This window comes from Dioscorea cayenensis, chromosome 3, assembly GCF_009730915.1.
Source record: "Dioscorea cayenensis subsp. rotundata cultivar TDr96_F1 chromosome 3, TDr96_F1_v2_PseudoChromosome.rev07_lg8_w22 25.fasta, whole genome shotgun sequence".
Taxonomy (NCBI): domain Eukaryota; kingdom Viridiplantae; phylum Streptophyta; class Magnoliopsida; order Dioscoreales; family Dioscoreaceae; genus Dioscorea; species Dioscorea cayenensis.
The window spans coordinates 4,284,131-4,307,024 of NC_052473.1; the positions used below are offsets into that span (position 1 = coordinate 4,284,131).

The 22,894-nt window shown below is 33.5% G+C and overlaps 3 protein-coding genes, 1 non-coding gene and 1 pseudogene across 4 annotated transcripts; 1 reads left to right on the forward strand and 4 right to left on the reverse strand.

Annotated features, from left to right (window-relative positions):
- Positions 1-537: 537 nt before the first annotated feature.
- LOC120249615 lies at positions 538-1,816 on the reverse strand (annotated as a pseudogene).
- An 8,672-nt stretch (positions 1,817-10,488) lies between these two features.
- LOC120256257 (DNA repair protein XRCC3 homolog) lies at positions 10,489-11,582 on the forward strand. Its single transcript, XM_039263980.1, is given in 2 exon segments — positions 10,489-10,852; positions 10,855-11,582. Coding segments are annotated over 2 exon segments (810 nt in total). The 5' UTR covers positions 10,489-10,531; the 3' UTR covers positions 11,344-11,582.
- A 68-nt stretch (positions 11,583-11,650) lies between these two features.
- On the reverse strand, positions 11,651-15,463 carry LOC120252970 (UPF0481 protein At3g47200-like). Its single transcript, XM_039261193.1, is given in 5 exon segments — positions 11,651-12,268; positions 12,449-12,536; positions 13,264-14,610; positions 14,613-14,832; positions 14,834-15,463. Coding segments are annotated over 3 exon segments (1,596 nt in total). The 5' UTR covers positions 14,918-15,463; the 3' UTR covers positions 11,651-12,268; positions 12,449-12,536; positions 13,264-13,318.
- Positions 15,464-16,357: 894 nt separating this feature from the next.
- Positions 16,358-16,476, reverse strand: LOC120257785. Its single transcript, XR_005535869.1, has one exon. It is a non-coding gene; the product is annotated as a U5 spliceosomal RNA (small nuclear RNA).
- Positions 16,477-18,714: 2,238 nt separating this feature from the next.
- On the reverse strand, positions 18,715-21,957 carry LOC120252980 (low-temperature-induced cysteine proteinase-like). Its single transcript, XM_039261201.1, is given in 6 exon segments — positions 18,715-18,965; positions 19,160-19,612; positions 20,220-20,360; positions 20,460-20,695; positions 21,421-21,554; positions 21,556-21,957. Coding segments are annotated over 6 exon segments (1,395 nt in total). The 5' UTR covers positions 21,894-21,957; the 3' UTR covers positions 18,715-18,872.
- Between the last annotated feature and the right edge of the window lie 937 nt (positions 21,958-22,894).

Genomic DNA, 22,894 nt, shown 5'->3' on the forward strand with positions numbered 1-22,894 from the left:
TAGTAAGGATTTCTTCATACATGAAGAAATTATGACATAGATTTTTTTCCTATTAATGGTAGAAAAGTTGAGTTGTGATGGATTTACCCACTTGTTTTATCTGATCAAGTAAGTTTGCCAGAGTTACTCAAATTCACTGAGATGTCATTCACATTTACTCAATTTAATATTTCACTCAGTTTTTTATTCTCATCTTAGCGAACAAAACCACTTGAATTAAACATAGCAAAAAGTTGTTCAATTTCTCATCTCTAACTCTAAACAATAAAAAAACAAAAAAAGGGGGAAAAAATTAAACAACTCGACTACACTCAATGGTTGTCATTATGGATGTGTATTAGAGATAGTGGAGTGTTCAACGTCGTCATCCATGGCAACAGGAAGGTTGAGGTTGATCAAAGTTACTAAAGATGAGATTTTGGGAGATGAACTGGATCTGAGAGACGTCCAGGCATTGTTTTTCGATGAGTCAACTCTATGAATTTGATGATGGTTTGGGGTTGATGCTTTTCCTTCCTTCTTATGGCTAACAGTATTTTATACCTGTAAAAGACCAATGTATTAGTGAAAGTTTTTTTTAATAGTCCTGTAACAGAACAATGTTTAGTATATATATACACACACATATTATTTTTCAGCATTTCAACATTACTTTGAGTTTGTCAATCAACTCTTTTGCGTTTGAAGCAGAGACAATTATATGTCATGCACTTGGGTTGATGATACCTTCTTCTACAGCTTGGTCAATGAAATAAAGCAATGAGTTGTAGTAGCCATCAATATCCAGTAATCCGACCTAAAACAAAGAATAAGTTAGTCTTAATTTGTTCATCATTTCCATTGTGTATGTATACAATTGCCATCGAATTACCGGCTTTTTATATATGCCTAATTGTGCCCAAGTAATCACTTCAAAAAGTTCCTCAAGAGTGCCGTAACCTCCTGCATAACAATTCCAATTGCGATTAAGTAGTTTATTTTGTTTAATTCTGGTTATTTATTTCCAGAAAATCAAAATATAATGACTTCTGAGAGGGTTTGTATTTTTGTGCATAATGAATGATAAAAGAACGATAACAAAATTAAACAATGTTAATGGGCATATAATAAATATGAAATGTAGGTTATGTACTAACCAGGCATAGCAATAAAGGCATCAGAATTTCGAGTCATCTCTGCTTTTCTATGGTGCATATCTACAACTGGTTTTACTTCTCCTATAGTGACGCCAGTGATCTGCCAAATTCATAAAACAATATATTACTAAATAGGCATTGTTATTTGTGGTTTATGTTTTTATTTTTGAATAGTTTGTCATGAAATTCAATATTTTTTTCATACCTCTTTATCCATTAGAGTTTTGGGAATGATCTTGAGTATATGGGGAAAAATGTTAATATCTTCATTTTTTTTTTAAAACAAATGGGCTTTTATTAATTTTTGTTTTTTAAAAAATAAATCATACCCAAGAACATGTCTTCCACCATCAAAGACTAGTTTGAGATATCAAACCCATTAATCCAATATTGCCTCCTCCATATACTAAATTAATGTTTTTCATCACTTGAAGGGATTTGCTAGGTTATTTCACATATTTGTAGCAAAGAATACATAAATGAGTAGGTTATATGATTATCAGAACAATAATAGATAAAAAACGATGGAAAGAAAGAGAGAGTAATGAAAAAAGAAACAATTAAAATTTAGTAAAAGGAAGAAGTCAAACCAGTTCTTTGCCAAGATCAATTGTAGCGTCTTGGTAACTCTTTCTCTTTCTTAGGTTACTGCAAATTGTCTTGAATTCTTCTGTACTCATTCTCTTTCTTTTGTTTTGCTTTGCTAACACTGCAAATTGTATTAAATCATCATAAGGACAGATACATTAAAGCTGCAAGTATGATATGTTTTTTTATTGCTATACACAAAACAAATTGGTTGACAATTGCACAATAATAATAAGGAAAGATGAGCAAAAAAGGATCTTAGAACAGTAGGGAAATTATGTTGATGATATGTATTTTTTTTTAGTGTTGCTATGTCTGATCTAAGAGACTGATGATTGTGTGGGAAGGTTACTCTATTTCTATCAGGTGTTATATATGTTTTTTTTATAGTTGCCTTGTGTTGTTCTTCTTTAGTTAATTTTTTTTTTTTTTGTGTGTGTTTTTTTAGTCAAAGATCTTCATCATGTTTTATCAGATTTTCTTAAAAGAAGAGTAGATTTATTTTAAATTTCTGAAAATGTTTAAATTATGATAAAATCCAAAAGAAGAGTAGATTTTCTTAAAAGAAGAGTAAATTTTTGTATACCAATCCTGTCAAAAGCTAGCAAAACCTAGAATTTTCGATCTCGATGATAAAAAAAAATTACACTCCAATCCTGCCAAAAGCTAGCAAACCCTAAAATTTTGAATCCCGATGATTAATTTGTAGATCTACACCCAATTGTCTTCTTGATTGGATGAGAGCAATGAACAACATATATCTTGTGTTATAACATATAATGGACAAAGACCAAGAAATGAAGCTCAAATACCAAGAATGGATCTAGCTATTTCATACCATGCTTCCATGCACTACAAGAAATTTGGGTATTCTCTATGTTATTGTTCGCTACGTAGTAACTTTCGTAGATAAATATGTACCATTATCTACGATTTATATATTTTGTATGGCAAAATATACATTATGAGGCGCCAAATATTTTCCATCCGCGGGAAGATCATGGCCTACGAATGACTTTTAGTAGCTACAATTAATTTTTGTAGATAAAACAAAACACTTTTTATCTATAGAAATATATCGTAGCCAAAAGATATTATAATTTTGCCACAATTTTTGAAACATAGGTAATAGTTTTGCTTTCATCTACGCGTGAAACCCGTAGGGTACAAAGTATATTCTAGTATCTCTACGATTTTGTAGATTTACGTAGGGCAAAATAAATGTTATGTAGAGCCAAAATATTTTCCAATTAGCGGGAAGATAATAGAGCAGCGAATGATTTTTAGTAACTCAAATTATATTTTTGTAAGTAAAGAAAAACCCTTTGTTCTATGAAATATATTGTGAGAAAAGTGATTCTAATTTTTGACCAGCGAATTTTAAAAGCGTGAGGTAATAATTTTGTTTTTCATTTACACACAGCGCTGTAAGTACAAGCATGTTCCATCATCTACGATTTTTAGTTTTCGTGAGGAAAAAATAAACATTATAAGGCGTCAAAAATGTTTGCCATTCGGCGGAAAATCATGGGGCTACAAATGATTTTTAGTAGCTACAATTAGTTTTGTGTAAAGTAAATAAAAACACGTTTTTACTACGAAGATATATCGTGAGAAAAGATATTCTAATTTCATGTACATTAATTTTTAAGTATTTTTATACATTTAATTCTACAAATAATTAGTATTAAATCAACATGACATGTGGAAGATGGCCAACCAATTATAGAAACATTAAAATAAAAATTGAATGAACAATTTGACATCCCCAGCAATATATTGAGAAAAAGGTTAACATCGTATTCATTAAATCAAAGTTTATTGCAACCTTAAATGATAATAATAAATTATAAGAAATGTTAAATATCCAATCAAACATATAATGTGGTTAAACATAAATATATATATATATATATATATAAGTCCTACCCTAACAAACCAATGGGTAGAGTTGAGTTAGTGTATATGGAACTTATACTGGAACCAAGAGAAATCTATTGGGCATTAATAATAATAATAATAATAATAATAATAATAAAAGTATACATCATCATCATCATCATAAGGTATACTAAAGAATAGATCCAGTAACACCATGAGTTAATATTATAATGAAAAAGATGTTTGTTATATGTTGAACAACCTCATCATCATTTATATATTTTATGCTTTTCAAAATTTTTCATTTTTCATTATTCTAAATTTATAACAACCTAATTTATTATAAATTTTGACATTTATTTTTTGTAATATACTATAATGAATTAAATATAATTATATCAATCAATAATTTAATATTATAATTAAAAAATAGTTTAATATAATATAAATTTATAAACTATACTAAAATATTTAAATAAAGTTGCATGCCCATGATCTAGTTTTTAAAGAATTCATATAATTAAATCTAACAAATAGCAAAAATATATATCAAATTATTTATATTATGCTCTTCAAATAATATAAAAAGTCTTATTTCACTTAAAAAATAATATATAAAAAGTTAAAATAAATAAATTTCTTTTAAATTTTTGGCCCCTTAGATATTTGTTTCTTCTCTTGCTCATTGTTCTCCAAAATCTAGGGTTTTGAATCTCTCATCCCTATTGTACTCATTTTTGCTCTTCAAAGGTTTTCAATCTCTCATCCCTTTGTGCTCCTTTTTGCTCTCCAAGTTTTATCATTACATCTCTTACTAGTGAGTGGTTACATTTATGAATATCTTTTGTTTTACTCAAAATCTGCATTTGATTTCATCTCTTTTAGGGTTTCTTTTAGGTTTTTGGAGTTTGCTTGGCATGGGAAGCTCTTGGCTGCAGTAACCAATTCCGATTTCATCTCTTTTATGCTGATTTTAATTGCTTGCTTAGGTATGCAATGCTTCTCGTTTTAATCCTATTTTGTTGATGCTAATGAGGTCCCACTTCTCCAGTTTATTTTGTTGCTTGGTTTATTAGATTACTTTAGTGGAAGTGATAGGTATGGTCTTCCATGTTGGCATTATTCTTGATTATTTCCATATCCATTTTTTTATTAAATTAGGTTTGAATTAAATATCACACCCTTAAAAAATTATGGGATCCTCCCATTCAAAACCTATCAAAAACACCCACTTTGTTTTTTTAATTTGTAGGGTAGAGGCTGTGGTATAGTCATAATGAGCTTTAATAAACAAATGGGAGAGAGAAATTATAGATAGACTAGAATTAGTGAAAGGAAGGTTATTTTGAGTTTATCCAATGATTTTTTTTCACAGTTTCACGAACATCCTTCATAAGGCTAAGTTTTTTTTTTTAAAAAAAATCATTAATTTTGAAATAACTCACTTGGCTTTTATTATCAAGCAAGTCCAAAAGAGTTATATTTGAATTTGCAACTTGTGCTCTTGTTTGAATTTGTAACTTGTTTAAATATGTTATTGTTTGAATTTGTAAATTGTGTTCTTGTAATCTAAATGGGATTACAAAACTGAATAATTGTTCTTTTTTTAAAAAACAATATTATGATAGTCATCACGTGTACAATATAATACTTGAATTGAGTTAGCTATTATTAACATAACTGCATTTATTATTAGTATGGGTGTCCTTTAGCAGAATCTTGACTTCCTCAGCTTTAACAATAGTAAAAAAAACATTGTTGATTAATCATGCCGCAAGGCAATTGTTTTTTTTTTGGTTTTACATGATTTGTTCATCTTATTTTTATTTAATAAATAAATTATGTAATCAACATAATTTATATAGTATAATTCCATCTTTCACACGTGATCTCTCTCTCTCTCTCTCTCTCTCTCTCTCTCTCTCTCTCTATGGCATATTTGATCCCCTTGTTTCACATATCACATATCCTCTCTTTTGCACATGCTTCATACGTAATCCAACTCATTTGGTTTTTGGAATTCACTATTGTTGAATAGGTTATAATAAATTGAGTTAGGCTCACATCACTTCAATCATGTTTTTCAACTAATTTCAACACAATATATCATAATAAAAATAACAAAATATAATAAAAACACCAATCAACATGCAACAAATGGTGATCATCATATCTCCTCAATCATCATAACACCTCCACTTTTTCTGTAATTTTTTTGCATTTTTTAGTCATAGATATCAAGGATTTTGTTATTAGTTACTTGTCAAAAAAGATAAGATTTGCTTTTGATTTTCAATTCTCTAAATAAATATATAAATGTTTTTTTTACCTATTATTTTTCTCAAACCATTAGCGGGCAAATATTATTGTTTTGTGTTTGAGTTAACCATTTCATAGTCATATCATTTTCCATCAATACATACATATCTATAACTATTATGTGTTACTTTCTTTGTTTATATATATATATATATATACACATCTATTTATAACAACTTAGGTTGGGAGTTTGCATTTGTGGGGCAATCTTTCTTCTCTAGTTTGTTAGAACGTTTTTCTTTCATTATTTAGGTCTACATTTTTGTTTCTCTATTGCTTGCTTTAGGTTTTTGTTTGTCTTCTATTTGCTTTCTCAAATTCCTAACAATCATTTTTTTTATTAGTATGGGAGAAAAGTGTTGTAACTTTTTTTGTTGAAATTATCCCTCAAGATATTATTGAAGAAATCATTGCATCTATCGCTTCAATATCTTCTAGATCTCTTCATGATCTCAAAGTGTTACGTGCCTGGTAATGTCATTCATTATTCATAGCATTAAGGCCATCTTTGTTTCTTTGAATTATGAGCACATATATGTATATATATATTGCAGTTGTAAGAGTTTTTATGCAGCATGTCAAAGTCGTAAAGTTGGGCAGTTTATCCGAGTTGATCATTTACGGTGTCTTGACATGAAGGAGTATATTAGTTTTTTTAAAAATTGTGCCCAGACAGATAATTTGGAAGCTAGTTTGGTTCTTGGATTGGTGATAAACTTATTATTCAATTTTTTTTATGGTAGATAAGTTACAGTAGTAATATTGAAATTTTTTTGACATTGGATAGAATGTATCTAGTTGAAAATGGATTCAGGCATCCAACATCTCACAAATGCAGTTTTTAAAGGTCATTTACTTGCTGGCTGTGTATTGGAGATTCTTTTGTACAAAAATCAAGACACACGTCATTCTGGCATGAAAATGCTTAACATGGTCGCTAATGGAAGAGTTGATAATGTTTCAAAGCCATTGAAAGCAAAAAATCTGATAATCATACAATACATAATTGTAGGCATTCTGTAGCAAAATTGCTTAGAGATATAATATGGAATAGCGATATTAAATGGATTGCAGAAGAGGGATGGGAGTGTGAGAGTTATTTGTGCTGGTGAAAACCAATGATATAATTTCTAATAATGGTTAGGTGAAGACGGATTGGTGAGAAAGTTTTGTAGTGAACTTTGTAGATGGAAATATGAATTTAATTTGTTTACAAAACTTTTGTAATTTTTGTTTAATTGTGGGTTTTCTTATTATTTATTATTATTATTATTATTTTTGAAGTTCTTTGTGCATATAATGTAGTCTTATATGTGTGTTTTCTTGAATTAATCCCATATGTAATGGAATTTTGAAGCAATAGTTAAAACGTTATTGTATGATTCCTTTATTTGTTTAGTAATTTATTTATTTTGATATCAAGATTTTTTTTATCGATTCCTTATTTAAGAAGAAGATCATATTTGCTTTTGATTTTCACAATATTATATATATATATATATATATATGAGTTAATTTGGATATAGACTTTATTGTGGTTATTAGATGGTTGTTATTCATGATAATGCATAATTTAGTAATTGGGACAAGATCCATATAAGATTACGAAACAATATTTCAAATTTTCCGTCATATTTGGTTTATGTTCACTTTAACAATTTCATAGTCATATCATTTGCAATAGTATGGCACTATTATAGGAAGTGTGTATTTTTCTTTTTTTCCCCGCAATTTAAAAGTTGAGGATTATGATTTTTCAAACATGAGTTTTTATGTAATTTGTTTGTATCTTTCATGAGAGATATCAAAAATTTTGTTGTCAATTTATTGTCAGGAAAATGTCGTTGTAAGTTTGGGATGTGGAGGAAGTGGAATTGAAATTTAAAATGATTAACAAACTCTATGAACATTGCGAAGGACGATTTGGTTAGCATGCAATATTTGTCACTTCCTAGTGCGATTTTCGCTTGGATATGATATTCGAAATAGAGTTAGGTTTGCATCACTTTATTCGTTTTTTTTAAGTTTTTTTTTGTGAGATGACCACAAATTCAAATTTTCTTTTAATATAACATAATATACTATAATATCAATATTTTTTAAAAATATATGTAATTTGGTGTTTGTGAGAATACTTCCAAGTTCAATTTCCTCCCAACTCAAAGTAGAGGATTATTGGTTTATTTATATTTTAAAATATTTAAGGACAGAAATTCTCTCCTTAATATAAAAAAATCAAAATATTTTTTTTAGATACAAAATTATTAATAATCAGATTAAATTTTTTAGGGCATCCGTGCATAAGTTTTGTTATGCAAAATTTAATAATATTTTTAAGGCTTTATCTAATGCTGAGAATTATAAATAATAAATTTTTTAAAAATAAAATCACTTAAAAAATACCAGATAAATGTAATCAATTAATAACAAATAATGTAATATACAAATAATAAAAAAACAAATATATATATATATATATATATAGATATATATATAAAATAAAAAATAAAAATAAAAACACAATATATCTATTTATTTATTTTATTATTTTACAATTCAATATGAAAAAAAGTCATGTATATATATATATATATATGTGTGTGTGTCCGCGTGAAACATAATAGGAAAAAATGAAAACAAAATTAAAATAGACAAAATCATGCCTATATTTATAAATGTATCAAAAACAATAGAATTTTCAAAGAATTTGGCAAACGAGTGGAAATTTGCCAAATGTCCTGCGGAGAAGGCTGGAAGACACTGCTATTAGTGGGAGATAATTTTAATATATAGTTATATAATGAGTTTTTATAAACAAATGTGAGAGAAATTATAGACAGACTGGAATTAATAGGATAGGTTTTTTCAATTAAAGGAGTTTGGGATATCATTAGTTTGTAAACCAAATTAATTTATATATATATATATATATATAGTGGTGTCAAACGGGCGCCGGCCCGGGCCCGGCACGAGTTGGGCCGTGCTTGGCCCAAGCACGTGCTACAAGCAGTGCTCGCTGCAGCATGGCCCATACCCCGACCATGCTTGAGTTAGGGTTTCTTGACCCGCTCGAGTCAACATGGGCATGCACTGCAAATGTAAGTTTTTTTCTTTTTAAAAATTTTTGGTATATTTTTTTGTTTTTTTAGTCAATAAGCGCTTTTTAGTTCTATGTTTTTGAATTTTAGTATATATTTTTTTTATATTTTTTAGCAATTTTAGGGTATTTTTTTATATTTTTGGGGTTTAAAATAAAAAATATAAATATAATATAGTTGGGCCGGGCCACGTGCTGGGCCAACCTTGGTGGTTGGCGGGCCGTGCCGGCCCGACACGATTTCTAGACGGGCCGTGCCGGCCCGAGCACGTATAGTGCATGGGCCGTGTGGGCCCGGGCCGGCCCGTTTGACATCACTATATATATATATATATAGAAACTCAAACAATCTTAGAAAAAAAAGTAAAAAAGCAAAAAAAAAATAATAATAAAACAAACAATAAAATAATAAAATAAAATCTACAAAATTACTTTTATATCTATACATTTATGAACAACAATAAGGACTATTAACATTGAATTAAAACAAAATATATATAGTTTACAAATGAATAATAATTTGAAGAAAATTTCCCATTGACCCCCACTACTAAAACTTGGTTTCTCAATTAATTTCACAAAACCAATGATGATATTCCAAATGTGAGCGCGCATGAGGGATTATTTAGTAATGTCATATGTTTTTGTTGAGCCAATCTTCCATGTCCAAATGACATTAAAGGGCTTTTAATTAATTTCACAAACCAATGATGATGTTCCAAATGTGAGAGGGCATAAGGGATTATTTAGTAATTTCATATGTTTTGTTGAGCCAATCTTCCATGTCCAAATGGCATTGAAGGGCTTTAAGAACTGTAAGGGGATAAACTTTATAGTTAGTATGTATGTATATATTGGAAGTAATTAATTATATATATATATATATATATCAATGAAGCACAAAGTCGAGGAGGGCAATTGGTTAGTTTTTCGAAATAAATTTTTTCTAAAAATTTTAAAATATATCTAGCTCGCCAGGTTGATCGGGTCAATCCGGCGAGTTAACCTGTGTGGGTCGCGGGTTGGGAGGAGCCCAACCTGTAACCGGGCCTGCTACAGTGCGGGCCGGTTACGGGTTACCGGCTCGGTCTACCGGGTCAAATGAATCGGCGGGTCTGAGCGGGGCTGGCCTGGGCCTGGCCAAAGTTGGCCTATGCCCGCCTCTACATAGACCACAATAAACAAATTACCTATATTAAAAATTTGAAATTACTAAAATCTTAAAGAGCAGAGCAGACCAGACCAAAGCAAAATAAAATAAAACGCATCATGTAGCTCACTCCAAAGATCATAAATTTTTTTTTTCTTAAAAATTAACCTTTTTTTTTAAATCCGCCAAAATTTTGCCCCAAGCTAGTGCTTCAATGAAAAATAAAATAAAAATAATTATACAAAAAATAAAATTATATATTCAAATCTATTACCGCGCCATTTTTTTTTTTTAATTCAAAACGACGAAAACAAGATCCCAAAACTCCTTCCCAAAAATCCTTAACGCAAAGGATCGATCATGGCTTCCATTCCCCCAAAACCAGAGAACCCTCTCCATCTCCACACCACCAAGCTCACCCTCGGCTGCCCCATCCTCGACTCCTTCCTCGGCGGCGGCATTCCCTGCGGCTCCATCACCGAGCTCGTCGGCGAGAGCTCCGCCGGCAAGACCCAGCTCTGTCTCCAACTCCTCCTCTCCTCCCTTCTCCCCCCTTCTCTCGGTGGCCTCTCCTCCCCTTCTCTCTACATCTACTCCGAACCCCCCTTCCCTCTCCGCCGTCTCCTCCGCCTCTCCCTCCCTTCCCTCCCTCCCTGCCCTCTCGATCACGTCTTCGTCCGCCCCTGTCCACTCACCCTGATGATCTCCTCTCCCTCCTCTCCCACCTCCCTGACTCCCTCCCCGTCCGCCTCATCGTTATCGACTCCATCGCCGCCCTCTTCCGTTCCGAGTTTGACAACACTCCTCGCGACCTCAAATCCCGCTCCTCCCTCTTCTTCAAAATCTCCACCAAGCTCAAAGACCGCGCACGGAAGCTCGGCGCCGCCGTTGTGGTCACTAACCATGTCGTCGACGTCGTTGAGGCGGAGTGCGGTGGTGCGCGCTGCTTGTGGTCGTCTGGTCGACGGGTTGTGCCTGCGCTAGGGTTAGCGTGGTCACATTGTGTCAATACTAGGGTTTTCTTGACGAGGAGTGAGGGAATGTCGAGGAGTAGCAATGGAGAGGAGTGCGAGGTGAGGACTCGGAGAATGCATGTGGTTTTCTCCCCTTGTTTGCCGGAGCGCTCGTGCGAGTTCGCCATTGTTGGTCATGGAGTGCTCGGTGTTGGCTAGTGATCAGGTACCCAAGTATTTGATTCCTTGTTATCTCTTTTTTTGTGATATGCCTATCAAGTGTTTGATGAAAATCTTTAGCAAAATGCAAGCTTTGAAGTGTAGTCCTTTTTGCCCATGTTTCTCTGATTATATAATATATATACACACACTGTTTATGTGTATAGTTTTGCACAGATTGCATCTGGTCATCAGTCTGATGATTCTATTGTTATGAAGATGATGAAATGAAATTTCAGTAATAGTTCTTCACTTGTAGAACTGAAAACTCTTATTAATGATAAATTTTACTCAACATTAGATGGCATTGTTATCAGTGGAATCCTCAAAAAGAATGAGCAATCAAATCTGATCAGAATGCAGTATTACAGTCAGTTAACAGGCTCAATTTATGGCAATTGTGTAACTTGGATTTGTTAGCAAAGATATCAGAATGAAAACATGAGTGGTTTAGCAAGGTTTACTTTTGAAAACAGTATATATCAAATGAAATCCTTAAGATGTTGTGTGGTGTCTGCATATCAACAAATGTTGAACTTAAATAATAAATTCTCTATGGTTTTAATACTGTTCTTCCTGGTTAAAGTTATCACCATCATTTTCTGCGGATGTTGATTTTGATGAAATAAGTGTGAAGTATTTGTCTGTAGGATCTTAATGCACAAGGTAGTTGCTTGCGTAAGAACAAATGCTAGACTAAAGTTGACGAACTCTCTATGTGACACCATAGTGACATCCAGTAAAATTTATATCACTATCATTTTGAGTAATGGTAATGGCAACATCTGTGATTGAGATTGTAATAGGTCCTATTGAAATTATGAAAATAGATCAGAAAGGAGTGACATATAATTGCAACATGCTTGCTTTATTTTCAAGGAACATCGTAGATTATTGTCCTAGTTTGGTTGTCACCGTTAGCTTCCTGGAAGAAAACATTATGGACTTTGGTTAGTAATATCTCCAATACTCAAGTCTAATCAAGCTGAACTTTTCATAAGGAAATTCATGGTCTTCCCCTCACCTTCCTCATAGATCTCAGCGAGTAAAAATATATTTATTGCATACTCTAATTCTTAGAGTTGAATCACGTGTGTAAAAATACCTGAAGTAGGAAGGCATCCATGTCAGCCATGTCATTGTAACTTGTTGAAACTTCTTTAAGCTGTCATAGTGGTAGCTTGCACATCTTGCTGAAGATTGGGTCAAAGAGCAACATATTATTCCAGTGTTATTCTAATCAAGTAAATCAAAATCAAACTCCTTTTTAGACTAATAGATGTAATATATCTCCTTGAAAGTTATCAGCTCAGCTGACAAGTTCTTATTAGATGCTATGAAGAAATAAAACCTGATATAATTTAGAAGCAGATCATTTTTTATTGTTAAAAAGTATAAATATGAAGAAACAAGATGAGAACTGTTTTATATATGAAAACAGGGTACATGAATGAATGAATAACAAGTATAGATTGGATCTCTAAAGGGTCAAGTAGGTTACAATTCAAAGACAATCTGAAATTCAGACTCAAGTACCACTGGAGAATTTACATTCATCTAGAGAACAGATCATCTGAATGAAAAAAAGAATGTGGTTTTAATGGTCATTCTTGGTCATCTAACAAATATTGGTACAATATCTCATGCCAAGCCATTGCCCTGCATAGAATTTCATTCCCAATATGGTGAAAATTGAGAGACATAAATGGTAATTTCCACCAGTCAAGATTAGGTGCTATACCATCCAATGAAAACGCATTGCATTCATAACAAAAAAACCAGATTACAAAACCCAACAATCATCAAACATTTATTATAAATTAACAATCATAAGTAGATGGCACCAAAACTCCATTTCTGCACAAAAAAACAACCCAAAGCACCAAAACTCAAAAACAAACAAACAAACAAATCCAATACCTCTATGTATCAATGAGAACATGTATCATGAAACCTCAGTATCTGTACTCTGTAGTCATGAACGAGGCCAGTAATAGCCATAGACACTGTAAAATGTCTGCGCAAAGGTAAGCACAAGCAGAACAACAGCAGCAACAAGGGAGATGATAGCCCAAGGATTACTGAAGTAGTTATGCTTCAAGCTCGCCCTCCAAGCATTCCACCTATGATTATAATACCGATTAACCTGCTCCGATAACCCGGAGAGGTAACTATCATTGATGTCGAACACTACCTCCTGACAAAGCTTATTGAAAAGCTCGGCGACTTCATCGTCGTTCCCGAGCCAGTGCTCAATAATGCCGCAATAATGCAGGTAACCAACATCATCCGCAGAGTTGATAAGATTGTCCATGAAAACAACATAGGATGTAATGTCTTTCTTGCTGTCCATATGGCATTGTTCAAAAGCTATGAGATTAAGGAACAAGGATCTAGTGCCATCATGGATAAGCAAGCGTGGGATCTTCAGCACTCCATTGTGGAACTTAATGTCCCAGAATCGGTCAGTCTTGCGTTTCTTGAACTTGACACCAGCCTCCCGGAGTTCACTGACGCAATGTATGAGTTGTTGCCGGCGCTTATCGGCGACGCAGCGGCGATTGTTGGACCACCGTTTGAGCCACGGGCGCGGTGCAGGTTGGATACCAGTGCGAAGCAAGCTTTGCCGGAAGACGTCGAGACAATGCAGGCCGGTGTCAGATAAAGGGTCGAAGGCAGGATCGAGCTCAAGCTTGGAGCGGTCGCGGGAGCGGAGAGGTTCGTCAGTGGGGATGAGCGGGTCGAAGAAGCAGATGGCGAGGCGGGCGACGAGGCCGGTTTGGTCGGGTTGGTTGAGCTGGAGTCCATAGAGACGGTCGAGGATGAAGAGTGGGATTTGGTTCTCAAGCATGATCATGTCACGCTGGAGGGAGTGCATTGTGCCGCGCATGGCGAAGATGGGGTCGTGGCGGGAGTAACCGAGGGACTTGAAGCCTTCGCCGGCGGAGCCACGGAAGAGTTCGAGAAGGAAGCAGCCGTCGAGGAGGAGCATGAGGAGGAAATCAGGGGAAGAGAGTGGGATGGGGGAGTCGTAGCAGGATCGAGCCCGGTCTTCAAGAGGGTGGAGAGAGTTGAGGTAGAGGTTGATGGAGTGGGAAGTGCGGCGGAGGACGTGGTGGAGGGAACGCCATTTGTGGCGGTCCATTTCACGAAAACGACGCTTGGAGTGGTGGTAAGGACCAATGCTGACGAGCTGGGGGACGTAGGATTTGTCGTCGCCGTCGCGGAGGGATTTGGGGACACGGTAGATGGAGTGTTTGGACCAGGGGAGGAGGAGTCATAGAGTTGGGCTTGAGTGAGGTTTTCTTGGATGGAGATGAGCCATGAGTCTTTGGGAGTGGGACTGGGATTTGGTTCGTTTGGAGGGAAGGTGGTGGTGTCATTGTTGTGTTGGGTTTCTTGGGATGGAGATTGGGGGAGGAGGAGGAGAGGAGGAGGAGGGGGATGGGGTTGTTGAGTAGAAGGAGTGGGAGTGGAGGGTTGGGATTTGGGAAGGCCCGGCTTCAACTGTTTCTTTGAGTTTCAGGGTGATAAGGTACCAGCTTAGTAGCTCTTTGTTGAATACTGCTACCATCTTGAGTGTGTTTTGGCTTTAGGTGGTTTCTTTGGATTGGATGACAGAGAGAGAGAGAGAGAGAGAGAGAGTTTATTAATCAGAAAGAGGAAAGAGTTTTACAAGTTGTTTGATGATTGCATTGGATGTGTGTGTGTGTGTGTGAGAGAGAGAGAGAGAGAGAGAGGAATGTTTTTTATACAGAAAAGAGGGAGGATTTTACTAGAGAGAGAGGAGTGTTTTTCATTCAGAAAGAGGGAGGAGTTTTACAAGTTGTTTGCTGATTGCATTGGACGAGAGAGAGAGAGAAAGAGGGAGGAGTTTTACTGGTTGTTTGATGATTGCATTGGATGAGAGAGAGAGAGAGAGAAGTTGTGTGTGGTTTAATGATATCAGTGAGATGATAAAGACCATGAAGGAACCTTCACTGAGGTTATCATTGCTGTTGGCGTAATGCAATGAGAGTTTTCTGTCTGGGGGAATGCATGTTTTGCACAACTTTTATGAGTGGGGACATTGTGGTTTGCTTTTTGATTAAGACTGGTCTATTCTTTGAAAAAAAAAAGTCATTTTATTCTCCTTGTGACCATATCAACTAAGGTTGATTTTTATTTGGTGCCTTTTCTTCTTATTATTTTTTTAACTGTATTTCACTCATCAGTTTTTTAAGAGTTTATGTAGTCTGAAGTGAGTTATTTGAAAATTTATAAAAAAAATATAATTTTTTAATGTTTTTTTTACAGTCATAAAAATTTAAATTTAAAATTATTTAAAGTGTTATTTATTTATTTGAGAAATTTATTGATTAGTTATTATTTTTTTTTATCCCTTGTTTGTAAGTTGTGAGTGTTAAGCAAAAGATAAAGTCTGTAATTTACAATGTTAATTTGATTTATAAATAAAATGATAATGTGACTATAAATGACAAAGCTTGACATTTTGGATTTTCAGTTAGGGGAATCAATGTGTTTAACATGATAATTAAATAGATCAATAGAAGATTGAATGCCTTTACTTTGATATGATTACTTCTATTAGCCAACCTCATGAATTGACCGAGTTTAATGCATTTACACAAAATTAGCTTTGGTTCCTATAATTAGATTCAATTTATTGTCAGTTATTTCACATGGTTTGTTGTGTTTATATGTATACATATAAAAATGCGTGTGTGGATTTGATTTGAAAAATTGGAAAGACATGAAAAATATGAATTTTTTTTTTTTATTTTCTAAACGCTAGATAAAGATAATAATAATTGAACAAATTCTGACTTTGGAAATGGAAATATGAATTTCAAACATATATTAAACGTCCTTTTCCATTATCCAGGTTTTCTACTCAATTCTCAAGATTTATCTCAAACATTAAAGACACCCACCTTAACACAAGCACAAAATAAATAAATAATAAACTATAATAATTCAGATAAAATAAAAACTTAATTTTGAATTGTTAGGGCCCTTTCACAAGAGAAAGGGTCCCACCAAAAATTGGTGTATGCTGCTTGATGTGGCGTGCACACGGTATTCTTTAGTAAAAGGCGAAAGAATAGTTCGCTTTGTGCACACCACGCAGCTCCATGGTTTTTGATTGAATGAGGTGGTTTGTATTTAAAGAGCATCAAGGGCATGCAGCTATGTCACTAGCCGATGTGGGACTAAAACACACTCAAATTATTAACAGTTTGCTTTTTGTGTGGTGGGGGTTTCTTATTTGTTTGGTGGATTTTGAAAAAACATTAGACCTTTGTAAAATAGCACATTTTTAGAATGGGTAAAAATCCACATTCAAGTTTTTTTCTTTTTTTTTTTTAAAGAAATAAATTTCTTGAAATATGGAGGTCTTTTGGACAGCTTTGCAAATGAAGAGTTAGTGTTTTTTTATTTATTTATTTTTTTAAAGGTGACAAATGTTATCGTGTTAAAAGATTGTCAAGAGACATACAGTGATTTTTTTACTACTAAAAACTTTATTAATCTTGCCAAATATTATATATTGGCCAATAAAAATCCTACTATATATATGCTAAGAAGAATTTCAAAAATTAAATCAAACTAATAAATTCTCCTTCCTATGTAACATTGGGAAAAAAAAATACAACACCTCTCACAAGAGATCCATTAGATCCATTTAGATACTATTGTTAAATAGTATTATAAATAGTACATGTTATCCATTAGTCTGAAATTTATTAATTTTAATTTTACTTAAATTATGTTATTTTATTGTTTACTAACCTTAAAATAACTTAGATAAAAAGTTAAAAACCACTTTCGCAATAGAATGATTATAATTTTTCTTTTCTCTTAAATGAGTGCTCAAAAGATTAACTCTCTCACAACAATAGGGTAAGTAACTTGTCTATTTTATGAAAATAAATTTTAAAAATAAAAAAAAATCTACATAGGATTATCAAACTAACATTTTTTTCAAAATTCTTGAAAATCATATTTTATATATATATATATATATATATATATATATATATATATATATATATATATATATATATATGTATACATATATTTGATATTAAACATATATAGAGGTTTAAATAAAAAGTAATGTTCTATTTATGTAATAAGTTTTTCTTCTGAAGATTTCTACTATAGTAAAGAAAACATTCAGTTTTCCGGTTCTTTTATGAAGAAGGACCGTAACATAGATGTTCAGACCTCTGTTTAGTTTGTTGGCTAGCTCCATGTAGAATCATCCTTAACCGCTTGAGAGAAGATCTTTTTTATACTCAGGGAACTATGTAGTCAAAGTTTATGTTTTTGTGCTATCATATTTTTATTTCCAATGCTGCAATGTTACATAAACCTCGGTAGAGCAAGTGAGGGTGGGGCTTACGTGCATATGAACATTGAAACCACTACTCACTTTAAAAAATACGTCTTCTTTCATAATTCAAACTCTCACAGCTTGTGAAAGGTTCTAATAGAAATCTAGCTACTAATTGACCACTTGCTTATTTTAAATAGTATTTTAATATGAACTTTGTCTAAATAGGTTTACTCTGCAATGCATTGTCCTTTTCATCTTTATAAATATAGTTTTCAATAAGCGGTCATAGTTTTATTCACTTGGAAAACAAACCCTGTTCCCTAGTCAACAAAAAGCCCCATGCAGTAATGCCCTTTCATGCCGAAGAATAAACGTGACCTTGGTTCAGGAACCACCGGTTCCATTTCAAAGAAACCTTAAACCGGAACCGTCTAGATAAGGTTTTTAATAGTTCAGTTCAGGTTTTGGCAGTTCAGTTCAACGGTTCTGGTTTGACGGTTCATACGGTTTGGACATTTTTTTTATTATTATGTTAAACTAAATAATCCAATATTTCAAATTAGAATAAACACCAAAATACAAGAATTAATTTAATATAATATTTTATTAAAAAATAAAAGTATTAAAAATTCAAAACAAAATTTTACAATAAAATTACAATAGGAGAAAAAAAAAAAATAAAAATAAAAGGTTTAAACTTAATTATATCAATAGATGCCAAAAGAGAGAACCAAAATAAAAAAACAAAAAGGTTTTTTTGGGAGAGAAGTAATCAATTGGTTAAATGTTCAACCAGTGTTAATGAGTTATTACCGGTCAAGCCTAATCAGATTATTTATCATGACATTATTTTATATAATATATATGTAATTTGATATTTTGATTCAACCTAGAACCCGCGGTGGAATCGCCGATTTCACAGTTCAGTTCCGGTTTTAGGACGGTTTAAGATTTGCTAGTTACGGTTTGATTTTTTACGGTTCGGTTCCACAGTTTCGGTTAAAATGGCCATGTCTACCTACTAAATCTCATCAAATAAATAATAAAATCATTCAAATAGCACCACACAAACAAACTTCTTGTTTATCCAAAATATAAGGAAAAAAAAAAGAAGCAACTAAAAAGCAGCAATATTTACATGAGTTCCTAATGATCAATCAAGAGCCATAAAACAATTAAAAGCTTCTCATGCATCACTCCTGCCTTCATAATTGGGCCGGAAGTTAAGCATTGCAGGAGTCCTGGTGAAAGCCTTCACTCCAAGAGGATTGTCTTTGCTCTGTGCATCAAAACACCAAAAATTAGAATCATATTCATGCCAAAAACATTGGTGTGTTTGTTTAATTTCAAAATCCCCATGTTGACGAATCATTTTCATTTTCACACAAATTTCTTCATGTCATTCTCGACGAACAATGATAGCCAGTTTAGTGGTTTTAATCCTAACAGTGAAAAGATAGAAGTATGAATTACCATTAGGCAGGTTCCATGATAAACATCACAAATGGGGTAGTCATGTGGACAGCAGCTGAAATGGTCTTCACAGCAAATAGCAGACTCAAAAGGACAACATCCCCATGCTAAGCATTCATTATCGTAATCTTCATAGACACAGCAACAAGTAGTGCCTCGAGAGCAGGAGAAGCTGTTGTCACAAACAGTTGGAGGTTTCACTGGAGTCGGAGGGGACGGACTTGGTTTGGGCGGGTTCTGCCCTTCCTTGATCGGATATGAGGCCATCATTGCAATGCCACACTTGCCAGTTGTGTCATTTACATTGCGTTCCATCCTGATGTAGCCATCCTCTCCCCACATTTTGCCCCATGAGTTCTTCACGATCCAATAATCAGTACCATTCTCAGTGCCATAACCTACTGCTGTCACACCATGATCCAGGGCTGTTGTGCAGTTTCCTGTAAAGATTCCCTGAAATGCATGAATTATTATTGTTAAACAAACATTTGATTGATATTCCTGAATCAATCTTGCGGTCTACCAGAGCTATTGGCTGATTCCATATTTGATTAATGATTTAAGCTACACTTGAAAAAGAAAATAGTACCATAAAAACATCTAAGAATAAGGCTCTTAACAATATTGTATTCCAGGTTTTCCATATAATAATAATAATAATAATAATAATAATAATAATAAATTCACAAGATTCTCATGTGCATTGTAAATGTATTTGCATGGGCTCAATATATAAAGGTAACTAGTAAATCACTGCTAAAAATGTTCTATTTTGCTGAACAATGCTCTATGATTAGCATGTGTAACCATTTAAGTCCTGTAATCAAGAGCTAGATTATAAGGTTTCATTTCAAGTAGGAAACCAGGAAATACAATATAACGAAGGTGCACAGTAAATGAAATGAAAGGCAGGGGTGTCAAAAACATAAAAATACAAGATTCATAACCTTGTCTGTCTTTTGAATCCTAATTTTGTCAATAGAACATATCAATAAATAGAATGATAACTAGCCAAAAATTAATAAACATTCATTGCAGACAAGTATCAAAAGAAACTCACAGATTCATATAGTTGGAAGTTTTTGCCTCCAGCTTCAATAGCAACACTAACAGGTTGGTGAGCAACAGCGTTCTTCAATGCTTTCTCATCATTCTCAGGAACATCCTCAAAAGAATCAATAGTAACAACATTTGCATTCCTCTGTAGCAGAACACAAACAACTATTCAGAAACAAAACAAAATTTTAATAAAACAGCAAAAAAAGAAAATAAATAAACAAATAAAAACACAACCACGCACCCTATTTGCATCACATTGGCCATCTTGGCCAGTATAAGGATAGTCCTCCTCAGTATCAATCCCACCATTGTCGATGATGAAATTAAAGGCATCATCCATGATCCCACCAAAACAACCTCGGTTACTCTCAGTATCACATTCCACAAGCTCTTGTTCTGATAACAGTATCATGTCCCCTGTCACAATTTGGTTTATCCCCTCCACTGCTGCCACTGATGAGAAAGCCCAGCAGCTCCCTGTGATCAAAATATAATCAATGAACTCCAATAAATCAAAACAAAAATTGGTTGTGCTATCAATTTCCATTATCACACCAAATTAACATCTTATGGGACTTATTTTGAAATTATAGCTGTGTTAAAAGTTAAAATCTTTATTCATTGATGTAAATTAAATTTTTTTTCAGTGTAAATTAAATATTTATATGAAAACACAACAGAATCCTTCTCAAATTAACCTAGATTAACAACCAACCCCATATTATCAAAATTAATTTTATTTTTGGCTGAAAAGAAACCAGCATGAGCCAAAGAAAAAGGCAACAATGATAGGAAACAAATAAAACATGCAGAACAATAATTAACTTTAATAATCAACAAAATTCCAAAAAAAATCAAAAAAAAAAAAATCCATGCTTGATACTCAAGGAATTATCACGCGCATGCACACACACACAAAAAATCATAATCAGTACAAATTATCAAGGAATTACGCAAAGTTACTAAAGTTTATTGTAAATAAGACAAGCTTTAAAACTTTACTCATTGTTTTAGATTCGATTTTTGTTGTAATTAAACACAAGTCATGTGAAATCACAATCCAATCTCAATTACAAGGTTCTTAGATTAACTAAAAACCCTAATTTTCTCAAATCAAAGACACTTGGAATCCTCATGATCCTTTGCTTCGCCCCGAAGAAATCAAGTGAGTGAGAGAGAGAGAGAGAGAGAGAGAGACTCACCGCAAGTTCCTTGATCCTTGACGGGTCCGACGGCGCCCTTAGCCCTCCAATCAACACTCTCCGGCAGATCATCGCCTTCACGGTGCTTATACCGATCACTGGTGATCCTCCCCTGAATCCTCCTCCTCCCATCAAATCAGAGCCCCAAAATGCTTCTCCCTGAACTCCTCGTTAGTGAGATCAGCGAATCGATTCAAACCAAGCTTGTATCCATGATCTCCGGAGTTGTGCTCCTTGATATACCTTAGATTATCCCTGAAGATCTCAAACCTCCTACTCACCTCGTCCAGATCATTGTAGTACTTTCCATGCTTCGTCAGCCACTCTTGGTACGTCAACCACTCATCCTCCATGGGATCTCTGCTTGGAAAAACGTTCATCAAGGAAGAGCCGCGCATTTCCCTCGCCGTCACCGTTGCCACCGCCGCGAAGAGGCAAAGAACCACCAGAAAAGCTCGTCGGAGGTTCGCCATCGTCGCCGGAAAAGGGTTTTCAGTGAAGCAGAGAAGGTATGGGTTCGTATCGAAGGGTGATGCTGGGTTTATATAGACGAGCGCTAAGGAGAGAAAGAGAGTTGATATTTATGATTGGCCCTTGATAAACTTTAAATGTGGTTTTTAGTCCTTTCTCTTTTCAAAATATATTTTTTATTATTATTATTATTTTTTTTTAGAAAGATGACAAGCACCAAAACCCTAGGGACGTACATGTGTGGGGAGCAAGGCTCAACACCGACCCACGTGCCCTCACTTTGAGTTGGACATGAGGTTCGATCTCAGGTCCTCCCCAAAACGAACGCCCTATACAAGGGACCCAATACCAATTGACCCAAAGGCCGTTGGTCCTTTTAATATATATATATTATTTTGATTTTGAAGGATAAAAATGAAAATTGATATTTTAGTAAGATACTCTTGATACTATTTTGGGGCTTTTGCAGGTGTACCCCTAAAAAATTTTGAAATTGCATATTTGGCCCTGAATAAAAGTTAATTGCATACATATCTTGAATAATATACATAATTGCGTATATACCCTTGGGGTTCAAATTAGTTGAAAAACCATCTATTAATCAACAACAAATATATAAAATTACTATTATACCATTGCATATATACCCTTGAAAAGTTTTTTTTAAGTTGTACAAGGGTTATTTTGGACCTTTTGTATATCTTAATTCAAGTTATAACCATAGTTAATCAAGTTTGATTATCGGAATCTAACAGTGCATATCCGCAATTACCTATATTTTTCAGGGGTATATATACAATTATGTTTTTTCGAAGGGTAAATATGCAATTATAGAACTTTTGAGGGGTTTATAACCAATTCTTCATATACACTTCAACTATAAATAAAAAAAAATATTTAAAATTAGTTAACAATTTTAAATTTATAAAAAATTATATTAGTCTTAAAATTAGTTAACAATTTTAAATTTAATATTTCTTTGCTTAAAAATCTATCAATATTC